This window comes from Macrobrachium nipponense, chromosome 12 (genome assembly GCF_015104395.2).
Source record: "Macrobrachium nipponense isolate FS-2020 chromosome 12, ASM1510439v2, whole genome shotgun sequence".
Taxonomy (NCBI): domain Eukaryota; kingdom Metazoa; phylum Arthropoda; class Malacostraca; order Decapoda; family Palaemonidae; genus Macrobrachium; species Macrobrachium nipponense.
In genome coordinates, this window is record NC_087205.1 from 75151940 (window position 1) to 75166208 (window position 14269).

Genomic DNA, 14269 nt, shown 5'->3' on the forward strand with positions numbered 1-14269 from the left:
AAAATAAGATTACCTATGAAAATAAATCTGAAATATACGATGACCAAACAGGTCAGTCTCGGCAATCCTGTATTTCGTATTCATTGGAATAATAATGCACATTTCTCACCAGTGGAAATTCTCAAACGAGAAGAGCAATTATTTTTACCTTTACCAGCGGTATTCAGGAACAAGTATCTTTCTAACATTTCAAAGCATTAAAGGATTCTATCTTTTGTTTTACAGTTACCGTTTGTCTCTCATGAAGAACGAAACAAGGCTGAAAAAGACACGTTGCTCGCTGACATAATTTCGAAATAAGGAAGAAGAATAACTGAGTATTGAGGAAAGAAAACCCAATTATCCAAATGCGCACACGTTGTCGTCGGATCGTGAGCACTGCAAGACTGAGGAGTTGCGCATCAAATCGTTTCGTGGGGCTAAATAGTGAGAGCTAAGACAGGCAGCTTCAGTTTGCCTCTGACTAGCAGAGAAAGGGTGTCGGTGGCAGAGGTGCGTCTACTCGGTGACTTGACTGAGTGGTAGCTGGCATCGCGTCCACCCGTATGGGACCCTACGGGGTGAAGGCTCGTTTCTTTTAGCCAAAACGTTTACAGAAGAAAAGCAGGAGAAATTGACTTGGTTTATTTATAAAGTAGAGCCAATGTAAATAGTAAATAGTTAAATAGTGGACTGTAAATAGTTAAATGAACTTGATTCAATTTTGCTTTGTATAGTAAGTATATGAAGACATGCTATGAATCACAACTCCTTAGCCCAGACGAAATCGAATCTCAGATTTGTGCAATTGTTCATGGAGGACATTCGAGCTGCACGGGAGCTTCCAAAATATTTCGAGCTTAATGAATACAAATGATGAAAATGGTTGCCGCTGGCATCTGACAGAAAGGAAACAAAGCAAGAACATTTAAATTTAGTGAGTCAAAGAACGCATGACTTTCTTTGAGAGATTTCTGTATCAAAGGACGGATGCATTCTATTTGTGATTTTGGACAAAATATTCACCCTTCTTTAACAAAATATATAGAACTTAGTTAAAAGTAGAAGACACCCACGGGTCTTTTCACATATCATCTGTACAGATTTCCTCCGGTGATAAATTCAAAGCTGCCTCCTACATGTAGCAAACAAACAAGGAAGTTTTGATTCTCTTTTCGGAATAAAACGCATTCCAGAACTATTTCCCTTCATTTCGTAACGCGGGTATTGAAAGAGAAGAGAGAGAGAGGAGCAAAAATAAGGACAATGGGCGTGCGACTGGAAACACATCGTTTTCTCTTCTATGTATTTTTCCTTTTGAATTCTGTCGGTAAGTACATTTTAAACAATTGTTTTGAAAGATTTACAAGGGAAAATACAGGATAAATTAGAAATGCTCTGAATTTAGAGAAAGCTCTGTGGTTAATGTTTTTTTTCAGGAATAGTTCATAAAAATTAATACATTCAGAATATTTCATGAAGTAGTATATAAGTGTAAGTACAAGTGCAGATATATTACAGGAAAAGGGGAATATATATATATATATATATATATATATATATATATATATACATATATAATATATATATATATAATATATATATATATATATTTATATATATATATCTATGAAAATATATGTATATATACATGAATGCATGTGTATATATAGATAGATATATCTATCTATATATGTACTATACATTCATGTATATAAATATATATATATATATATATATATATATATATATATATATATATATATATACATATATTATATATACATATACATAACAAATAAAAATGCATCACATTCCCAGCATATGAAATGAAAGATCGGCAACAGCTTGTATAGGAGGTTGCCCAAAATCAAATATTCCGATCACTTAAGTAAAAGCTTCACGTGAACTCCATTTGTCATGACCAAAGACATCAAATCCATGAATACATACGTGTACTTCCGTTTGAAAGAATATATATATATACATATATATATATATATATAATATATATATATATATATATATATATAATATATACTATATATATATAATGTGGTGTGTGTGCGGGATGGGTGTTTTCAACTTACCATTGTTTGCAAGCAAACAATGACGAGTTGCTTTGAAGTGTTACGACGAGGCGTAATTTTATAACACCTGTGGAATGGTTGAGAGCACTGGCCGCGATCCCGTGATGCAGCGACTGGCGAATGTTTTCGTCGTTTTTAATCTTATTACAATAAATAATGCGAGTATAATTTGGTTTTATAATATTATTACGGTATTACAGTAAACAACCGAAGGAAAAAAAGGAGGCAGGGGTGTCTGTGGCTCGTGAATAAGGTTGACATTTCTTTCCTTTTTTGGGGAATCGTTTATGTATTTAAAAATAAAGGCGTTTCAGTTTTCAATCCATCAGTACTACTGCTACTTCTGCTACTATCGCGCGCTAATACTTCTGCTAATGACATCTGTAGCTACCATTAACATAATATGATTTCTATGAAAGGTAATTGAGGAGTCATTATTACTATCAGCAGCACTATGACAGATTTATTTACTTTCTTATTAACATTATTTGATGGTGACGAATAAAAATAACTAGCTGAATCATACCTTTCCACCATCATCTGCGATGTATATTTATGTTTTATCTTGAGGGCGTTAAAGAGGATCTATGTTGTATTACTGAAATGAGAGAGACGCAGCGAGCAGCGTTATTAAATATTTTCATTCACTTCAGAGAGTATTCCAATAACAAGTGGTAAAGGAAACTAAGAATGGAACAAATGTCTAAAATTCATATCTTGCAAACAACTATGAAGAAAATCCCAAGCTAGATACTGACCGTCGACCATAAAAGATCCTCATAAATGGGGAAACATAAAGCAAGATATAAAAACATTCCTAATGATTTCTAGTTTCAAAGAAATGGAAAGAAGGCTGGAACATTCCCCCAAATATGACATCATCTGGGTAAGGCAAAGGTGACTCATCGCCACTTGCATCTGACCTGACTACCTAATTTAGGTTCGCAAAAATGCCGTTTGTATCTGAGTCACATTTGAAGGCACCTATTCAGATGTATCTTCTTCACGAATCTGACATCTGAAGCGCTCTCGGTATACCACTATCGGGTCGGAAATGACAACTTTTTCGTGTGCGTAAAATATTCGTGCACCAAATAAGAACAGATTAAGGATGAATCAAAATAATTTACGGGAATATTAGTTAATTCCTCTTTTCGCTATGAAGGTCGACGGCATGGGCAACCTGATACTCCTATGCAAAAGTGGAGTGAGAAATAGATTGTAATGAAGGAAAAATAGAGCTTGAACTCTAATAAGGGAAACACAAAGGAATGTCAAAATTTCACTGTATTAAAGCTTGTCATTTAAATCTATCAGTTTGTCGCTTGAAACCATAAGCTTATGTACGAGTTTACCAAATTTTTAATCACGTCAATAAATTCCACGGATAACGGGAAACACACCTTCTTTATTCTGAACATTGCATATGCCTGAAAGTTTGTAAGTCATATAGTTTCATATTTTCCATCTTATGGAGTAATTTATATAAATGGAGAAATTTCTGAAAAAATATGCATAACAATCTGAATGCAATAACAATATATAGCTATGTATCAAGGGGGTAATTATTCTAACCAACGTTGAAAGAGAGGTTACTTTTATGCTACTGAGAGAGAGAGAGAGAGAGAGAGAGAGAGAGAGAGAGAGAGAGAGAGAGAGAGAGAGAGAATCTTGACAAATGGATGGTTATTTGAAAGAAATTTGACTTATGACAATGACCCTTCTTTCTGTTGTGTGAAAAATGGATGAAAAATTTCACATATACACTACACACATTTACCCGTTTTTAGAAAACAAACTGTATCTCTTGTTGGGTATGTACATACAAACATACATACATACATGCATACATACATACACCAACATATATATATATATATATATAATATATATATATATATATATATATATTATAATATATATATATATTATATATATACATATATTTATATATAAATATGTATGTAAATACACTAATTATAGTGTCATTGATACACATAAAATGATACTATATATAAAAATAGTAATATATCTATATATACATAAACAAAGAAAACAATAAGTTCATATATATATATATATATATATATATATCTATATATTATATTATATATATTTTCTCATTACAAATATATGTGTGCGGGCGCGTGTGTTTTTGTGTATAAGGGTGGGTGGTGGTGGATGAGTATGTGTGCATGTGCATACGAGCAGATAAGCGTATATTTTCATATACAGGTATTGTAAAATGTTAACAACAAAATCAAGTGTTATTTATTAAGGAGTATTATACTTCTGCCCAAAAATCTGAATGTTTTATGGGATCAGATAATGGAGAAGCAATACAAAAGCGACCATCCAATTACAAAGAGCCCAAACGCATGAACAATAAAGTCTGAATATTATTTCGCTTTCTCATATTAACAGCAGCTTCTGCGTAGTTCATTGATTGAGCTTCGCTGTTCGTGATGAAAATAAAAATTCTTCATTTTTGACGGTTCGTTTCCAAAGGGAGAGAAAGATAAAAAGATGCTGTAAAAAGAAGGAAGAATTCGAAAAAAATACAAAGAAACGGGAAAAAGAACATTTTACAACAGCAACGGTAGATAGCTGACCTGTGCAAAGACGTTTGTTGCTTTACTCTTGCATTTGGACATCCTACAGACTTTCGTAACTGCTTCTGAGGTAAGTCGTACTCTACACTGGGAAAGATGTTACTACGAAACGACATCATTAGAACCAACAGCTTGTTTTAAATGGTGGCAGCATAACGTAATGTCTAATATGTTGATATATTATTTGGTTCATTTTGTTACGTCAATTTTCGCGCTTTGGCGTTTTTTCCCCAAGTGTTATTGTGAAAAAGTCTTTATTTTCGAATGGTCATTTCTTGCAGAGACTTTCAACAACTACAAGCGCATTTAGAGGGATATAACTCTCCTTTGGTTTACACCTCGGCTCACGAGAAAACAATATCGGAATTCCTTCCCGTACGGAAATAAATGCGATGACAAAATCCGAATCCGACATCAAACATAGCCATGCAAATATTTGTATTACAAAGCCTCAATCACCATTCTGCGCGGGAAGCATCGAAATATGAAACGTTTTGAAGACAGATGTTTTGAGCAGTCTCCCATAAAATCACGCCGACACTGCCACAGCAGGAAAACAAAACAAGAAATATGAAATATGGAATCCCAAAACACTGGCGCATTCATGGTGGTGTTTTGACCTCGGATTTTGTCTGAAAAAGAGGGCGCATTTGACAGTGTAGGCCAAGGTGCTTGATGACTGTGGTCACTGGGTCCTTGTGGCGAGTTATTATGCGTCTTCGCCTGATGAGTTTTATTCCGTCTTTTGTCGTCATTACATTATGCTTCAGTTGCCATTGTCACGTTATACTTCGTTTAATTAGGCTTCCTCTTTTACATAAAATTTTAGCCTTCCTCTTTTACATCCACACAGTTTTTCTGGAATTACAATATCTTTACTCGAGATTCTTTTTATTAGTTATATAAATCGCTAAGGCGATGAATTAATGCGTTATTGTAATGCTGCATATCTGCTTTCGTAACACACACTAAATAAACAGATTAAGGGTTTGATGGACGTTTGCGAAGGATACACAACGCAGTTTTCTTGCTGTGCTATGGAACTGACTTTTTTTTTTCTTAGTGAATAGGATGGTTATATCGGTTGTCAATGAATGAGCTTACATCAATTCTTATATATTTGTTTATTTACTACGAAAACATACACACCCACGCACACATACACAGACGCACTGGTCTCTCCCATTTTAATAATGTTTGTAAAAGAAGCTATATACATTACATATATATATATATATATATATATATATATATATATATATATATATATATGTGTGTGTGTGTGTGTGTGTGTGTGTGTGTGTGTGTGTGTGAGTGGTTTGAGAGACCAGTTGATATTATTTATAGTATGAGTGAACAAAATAACCTCGTGACGACTTTTAACCTTACTGAAAATGGGATTTGATTAAACGGGAATCGGCGAAATAAACACCTGTTAAAAATCTGTATACGAAACAGAACCCAAAGGGCATATGTCTTGCAGCCTCATTCCGAAAGTAATTGCTCAGAACGGAAGACTTTCTGCCGCAGGACCAAAAGACCGGATAAAAGAGGTGACTGGAAATTTACAACAGGCCTCAGGAGTCAGAAATGGAAGGAGCAGCAGCTCCAATGAAGCTCAAAAGGACAGAAGAGAAAGTGAGGCAGGAAACAGCAAAATATGACAGAAATACTGAAAAGATGCATTACCTATAAACAATGTCGAAAAAAATTACAGCTTCGTGAGAATTTTAGTTACATTCTACATTACAAAAGTAATTGCATTCTGCAGAAAACTGAGGACTCATTCCCATCAACGAAGAAACGCCTTTTACTAAAATAATGGAAAACTAAGAATAACTTCCTCCGCTAATTCTAACTCGCTCTGCATGCATCTAGTTTAAATAAAGTTCAATCCACCTTTTATATCTATCTTTTGTTTCTTTACATTTTCCAGAATAGTTTGTGTGTTTCTGAGGAGAGTTGAAAATGAGGAGTTTTTCTAATGTTATTTTTTCTTTTATTCTGCAAGAGCAGCACTCTGATGAACCAAGTAATCAACCTGTTGTCAGTCTAATACTTCGTAACGTAAATGAAGTTCAATATCGTCTTCTTTATCGAGGCCGTCTTTTCTGAAAATTTTACATTGCATCACTATTTCAAATAATAATACTACATGCAAGTGCCAGAGATTAAACTTAGTGAACCGTGGCTCAGGGGGAGCGACGGGTTCAAAATGAGAGAGAGAGAGAGAGAGAGAGAGAGAGAGAGAGAGAGAGAGAGAGAGAGAGAGAGAGAGAGAGAGACCCACTTGTTGTAATGTCAAGTTATTTCGATACACATAACCAGTAATGGCAGTGGCAAAGATCGTCATAAAACATATATTTAATCAAAAGGTTCTTTTCTTTTTGTTTTACCAAAAAAGTGCATGGAATTGCTATTGCTACTGCTATTCAGACATCAGCTTTCATGAATAATATGAAGCGGCATGCAAGTTCTTCTATAAGAAAACACAATATTTTGGAGCAATCCAAGATTAAAAATTAGTTGTTAAGGATTTGATGAATGATTTATTGATAGTATAAATTGTCGAAAGTGCAGCAACGTTAATCTTGGGCATACAAGCTAACTAAAATATCTTTTGCTTGTTTAAATAATGAAACTTAGAGTTTAGACCGTGAACCATTTTTTCCTCGAAGAAAAAACAAGTTCAAGAGTGTGAATGGATCAAGAATTATGCTGGGAGAGTTATTTTGTTTCAAAATTAGTTTTTATTCTTAAGAGATAAGTTTTTCTGTAATTAAAAACTGTGAATGAGCAGGCCACTGCTGAAAGAATACTGTCAAGTAATTTTTCACAATTTGTTCTGTTTTGGTAATTCATTAAAAGCCTTTGCTTCAAATAACGAAGATATGTTATTGATACCCCACTTCACTGGTACCTGGAAGTGAAAAGAAATGGTTCCATCTGTTAATTTTGCTATAGCATCTGATAAGGATTAAGTACTCGACAACTCATTCAACGCATGGGATCGAGGTTATAAACTGCAAAATATTAAAGTCAGTGATAAATTGTGATTTATGTTCACGTTTTCGACTTTTATTGGTGAAAGGTCACTCGAGAATTTACATTCCTGCCAGGCATTGTAAACCTGAAAGGAATTAATGAGCATTCGTATTAACTTCAACGAAATGGCTGAAAGTAAATAATTCCTTAAACACCAGTCTGCACAGAACAGACACCGTTGAAGGGGCAACTTTTGACGAAGTCAGCGATCTGGAAAACGGACAAGTCCGTTAAGTAATCTCTTCACTCAAACATTGCTTTCTCTCTCTCAACAATCTAAGTGATGTTTGCATGGCACTTAACAAGAAGGAGCAAGGGCCAAGGCCTTTACAATGTGTATTATTGTACCGTTTAATAATATGGTTGAAATTTTTAGACGTTCTAGAATAATTTAAGTAACCGATGACCAACAGTTATGAAAAAATATCCATTAACTATCCACGATATATAAATTACATAAATCAATTATGAATCAAATCGCTCTACTGTAATTCACCACGATTTTCATATATATTTATATATATTATATATATATATATATATATATATATATATATAATATATATATATATATATTATATATATATATACACACACATATATATATATATATATATATATATATATATATATATATATATATATATATATGCATACACACAAATTATATATAGATTATATATGTGTGCGTGGACATTATAACAAGTATGCAGTTAATTTCGATGATAACTTTATGACAACTTTACGACAGTGAATTACAGTTTGCAAGGTTGTGTCCTTCAAGACCAAAATCTCAATCGAATCGTGGTCTGCGAAATCCTGGTTGCCGTAACAATGAATCTTCATAACTTTGCATCCTATAAGAAAAATAGTGTTTGCCTCCTGTCGTTAACGGCGGTTCATATGAAGTTGTCCTTTTTTTTTCTAGGCTTTGTGTCGTGTCCGAACATTTTTACTTTTTAGATAGCAAATGATTAGACATTAATAGCAGTAGAAGCTGGGCATGAATACCAGCTGGTCTCCCTGGGTGGTTTACGTTCTGATACCCCTCGAGTCTACTAATTTTACGTGTCATCTTAAAAGACAACAGATAAAACATCAAGCTTAAAAATAACTTCTAGAGAAATAAAACTGTCTTTATTTTCAGTTAATCCTTCGTCATGTGTTATGCATAAGTTAACTGTGACATCTACACCACTGAATTATAAGAGATAACGTTTCACCTGGAGTTTAATGCAATAGTGTTTTACTAATATGAATATACATTCAATAACAATCCTTGACCATTAATTGCTAATTGTAGTATGGCAATGGCTACACATGATGCTTGTACAAACACATACACACACATATATGCATATATATGTCATAATATGTGTATCTTCGAATATACATATGTATATATATATATATATATATATATATATATATATTATATATATATATATATATATATATATATATATATATGCATGTATATATATTACATGAAATGTATAAGTAATCCTTTTATTGGCCATGAAGCATTTTATGGTAGATTGTCTCAGCGGTCATATAGTACAACAGGCATTACCAAATACCGAAGCCTTTGACGACTGGGGAGGGCATTTTTTATTTCTGAAATTCCCCAAATCATAAACCTTTCCGAATTCATTGAAAGACTGCGGTCGTGATCCGAGCAACTGCATCAGTAAATTGTAATTTCGCTAATCTGATAATCCCATTGAAGCTGACAACGTGGTAGGCATGCACCTGTTGACAATGGAAGAATCGGAAGATGGAAGTGCTTGACCCTTGATAATACATCAGGAAGCGGTGATCTTTACATGGATAGTGCTGTTTAGACTAGAATGTTCGAGATCTTTTCATGGATAGTGCTGTTTAGACTAGAATGTTCGAGATCTTTTCATGGATAGTGCTGTTTAGACTAGAATGTTCGAGATCTTTTTATGGATAGTGCTGTTTAGACTAGAATGTTCGAGATCTTTTTATGGATAGTGCTGTTTAGACTAGAATGTTCGAGATCTTTTTATGGATTGTGCTGTTAGAAAATAGAATGTTTCGAGACTTTTTATAAATTGTGGCTGGTTTAGGACTAGAATTTGTCAGAGCTCATATGGATGTGGGGTTGTTTAGACTGAGAATTCCAGGATTTTTGTTGTTTGTAAAAGGCAGACGATGGTTGTTTGACTAGAATTTGTTCATGGTAATACGTTTTTTATAGATAGTGCTGTTTAGACTAGACAGGTCATGATCTTTTCATAGATGGTGTTGTTTAGACAAGAATGTTTGAGATCTTTTTATGGATAGTGCTGTTTAGACTAGAAAGGTCATGATCTTTTCATAGATGGTGTTGTTTAGACTAGAATGTTCGAGATCTTTTTATGGATAGTGCTGTTTAGACTAGAAAGGTCATGATCTTTTCATAGATGGTGTTGTTTAGACTAGAATGTTTGAGATCTTTTTATGGATAGTGCTGTTTAGACTAGAATGTTCGAGAGCTCTTTATAGATAGTGCTGTTTAGGATAAAATGTTTGTGATCTTTTTATAGATAGTGTCGTTTTGACTAGAATGTTCGGGATCTTTTTCTAGATAGTGCTGTTTAGACTAGAATGTTGAAGTTGAGATAACAATGCTCTACTCAGAAGAGAATATTGAAAAATATATTTTTTTTACCTAGTCGAACCGGCAACAGAAAAGTCAAATACTAACCAATCTCTGCTCTTCCGTGACCTGATATTAAATCCTTTTCCAAGGAATTATTGGATCTATGTTCAACAAAGAAGGAGAGGGCAAAATGGATAATTCACCAGAGCAAACATAAGATAGAGAGTAATATTTCTTAGAAAGACCAGTTATCAGTGCTCTCTCTGATGTCTTCATTTCATCATTGCTTTATACACTCATTTTCAAAAGCAGACAAAACTGTTATTTTATAAAGTAGTATTAAGTTTACAGACTCACACATATATAAATGTATGTAGTATTGTATGTATGTGTATATATATATATATATATATATATATCTATTATATATATATATATATACATGTGCGCGCGCGCGCGTGTGTGTGTATGAGTGTGTCTGTAAACTTAATATTAGTTTATAAAATAATATTTTTGTCTGCTTTTGAAAATGAGTGTATAAAACAATGAGAAATGAAGACATTAGTGAGAGCATTGATAAACTGGTCTTTCTTCTTCACAAACCCACACACAGATATATATATATATATATATATATATATATATATATATATATATATATATATATATATATATATATATATATATCTGTGTGCGTGTGTGTGTGAAGAAGAAGGGGATACACAAGAAAAAGAAAAGAGGAAGATGAATAAGAAAAATAAGGTACACTCTAAAGTACTAACAGATAAAAACAAAAATAAATATTTAAAAATGACAGACCTCGCGTTCACCGGAAAACAGCCAGAGTTACTAAAGGGGAAAAAATGCTAGAAGAAAAAAATTCCATCCCCGAACAGAGTCAGGAAGTTAATACTTTGCTTCCGAACCGGTTTTCATCTGTTTTCTTCCCCTGGGCATTTTACCATGTATACATTCCGGTAGGGTAGAGTCCTGCACCAACTTTTGCCAGATATTCTATTGGTATTTGTACTTGGTTAAAAAAATGCTTTTTCAGTGAAGAATTGTTGTCGCTCCTGAATCGTACACGAAAGATTTACGCAAACCTATCATTAGTGACTTTCGTACCTCCACAAGTGAGTCACTACTTTCATACTTCCCTTATCTATCCTAAATCTTAAAGAGAAAAAGTTAGAGGGATAAAAGAGTGGGAGCTGAACCCCAAAGAAAGTAATCGACCGAGGTCCTGAAAAATACGAAATAATATTGCCCATGGAAAACAGATGGCAGGTTAATTGAAATAAAAAAGAATTTACTATTTCGTTTAATAAATTGACATTTTGTGGTCTCTGTAAACCTGCTAAATAAATTCGAGACAGTTTGGATTGTTCTATGGCAGTGTTTCCTAGTTTCCGGGTCACTGACATTTATTTCCCAGATGATTTTCCTCAGTCTGACTTTACAACTAGATTATCAATACAAGACAATGCCTTGTTCATATAAACTACCAGTAAATTATTGCAAAGGTACAGTTCATGGAACGTAAAGGCATATAATGTCAGTAACCTAATCCTACAATATTCTGATAGGATTTCCAACTTTCAATGGCGTCGGCAGAATGAACAATGAACATATTTTGCATAGTGAATACTAAACAAGTAAAGCAGAGGAAACAACATGAAATTAAATTATTCAGGTTTGTAAAGGAAGAGACACGATACATCGCGATATATTACAAAAGCAAACAAGAATGATGTTACCTGGAATACTACTAAAATACGCACTGCGAATGAAAAGAAGACATATCTAGCAAGCAAACTGAGTCATGCTCGAGTAAGTGGTTTGGGGACATAAATAATTGATAAATACGACAGTTTAACTGCATTCGCAGGATAAGCACTAGACAGCTTAATGATACATTCAGAAGATGAGCATGAGAGATTGTGGTCATTACTTTCGTTCTAATATCACAAAAACGGAATTAAGCAGGAAAAGAATTCGTTTATAGACTAGGTCAGTGATATGCTAGCATACATTAATCAGGAAAGAAACTACGTTAACTGTCCTTTGTTTTTTAATTAGCTACCTGTTATCGTTTCCTGCAATGTGGTAAGACTTAGGTTTTGAAGCTTGAGTAGAATTTCAGTGGGAAAATATAGAACATTCTATATTTTAACAGCTCTGTCGGAAGAGTTTCCGCGTTAAAAGCAAAATGTATTTATTGGTACACCTGCTTTTGAATATCTTAGCCGATATAAATTTCGAGCTCTTCTGGAGATGACGGTAATAAATAATATAGTGTTTTTTGCTTCTCAGTTCCCATCGAGATATTCAAACACAGCAGTCATCTCATTAATGTACTACTACTGAAGGTTTCCGGTATCGACAACCACATTAGATAAACAAGAACTGTGGGTCGTACAGGCAATTGCTATTTGTACACTCACTCGATTAGTTAACCAGCGGGACTTGTCACACAAAATAAATCACATTAATGGTGACACTTACTGAGACTTATTCAGAGGAACAGCAGATTCTAAATTATTAGTTTAAATCTTGGATACTAAATCATAAACAATAAATGCAGGGACCCTGTAACATAGCACCATTCTCAAGGATTATGACGAACAAAATAATCAAAACCAAGGATTCTGAAATGATCAAATTCAGTAACTTGAGTAAAGTACTGTATCGAATGTAAAGTGGAGTAATATATCAAAACCAAAGACTGAAAAGAAAAAAAATATCCAACCGGGGAATTACTGAAATGGACATTCCAACAGAGGAAATCATTCGAAAATATGTAAAATCTACACAGAATATAACTATCTCACAGTTGTTGAAGAATAAACAATGAAAATGAACATTTTAGAATCTTTTTTAATTAAAAAGACAGTCCAACCTCTAACCGCCCAGTTGTCATCTGTGCAATTGTTTGTGGCCTAATTTGTAGTTTTACAGACTTGTCATTGTTTTTTAAAATGTTTGCCTTCAATCTCCTCACTTCCACTGCTCGGGTGGATTCTTGTGTGTAATGCTATCTAGAATCGATGTTTTTAACCTCATTCTGTTTATTAATCTTCTGTGAACAGGTTTTTCAATATAATGTAGTACATTTATGTGGTTTAAAGGTAAAGCTAAACTATTATAGTGTGGACAATTGTTTCAGCCTTGCAAATGCGACAGGAAAGTAAGTCGTGAAACGCCGGCCAATAAACTGTTGTATACATATGATGCCTGCTCCTTTGCTTCACCTCGTGTACTATTAAGCAACGGCTCCTTCTCTTCGATATATAGCACACAAGGTGAAGCAAATGGACAGGAATCTTATGTATAAAACAGTTTACCGGTCGACGTTTCTCGACTTATTTATTAGTCGCATTTTCAAGGCTGGACTGAAGCATTTGTAGACATTACGATAGTTCAACTTTAACTTAAAACACATGCATACATAAATATAAAATTGAAAAACTAAATCACAGAAGATTGATAAAAAAATGAAAGAAAAAAATTGATTCAACACAGAATTACAGACAAGAATCCACCTAAGCAGTGGAAGTGACGAGACTGAAGGAACGCATATACTGGAGAGAAAAGGTGCGGCTGGAGGCATACTTGATTATTATTTAATTGCAAAAAACAAAAATGAATGAAAACATATAAGCTAAAGTTTGAGAGAAAGGGGTGCAAATGTATGAGTAAATGTAATCAAGAAAAGTGATTTTGATAAGGTAGAAAGAATAACAAATCTGGAGGAAATGGATGATATATGGGCTACGGTTAAAGATTCAATAGTGGAAGCAACAGGTGAGGAATTGTAAAACGCCATGATCAGGTAGTGAATAAAGTGGGGACTTTTGCGGGTAACGAAGAGCAGAAAAATAGAAAGGAACAGTAAGTGGTGAGAAGAAAAGAAAGATTTAGTGAAGAAAAAATGC

The 14269-nt window shown here is 33.8% G+C and overlaps 1 protein-coding gene across 2 annotated transcripts in view; it reads left to right on the forward strand.

Moving 5' to 3' along the window:
- Positions 1–465: 465 nt before the first annotated feature.
- Positions 466–14269, forward strand: part of LOC135224606 (uncharacterized) — a 477388-nt gene continuing 463584 nt past the window's right edge. For both annotated transcript variants that reach the window (XM_064263767.1, XM_064263768.1), the window contains exon 1: positions 466–1309. In XM_064263767.1, the coding sequence (XP_064119837.1) occupies positions 1246–1309 (64 nt within the window). In that variant the 5' untranslated portion in view covers positions 466–1245. The remainder of the gene's footprint in view (positions 1310–14269) is intronic.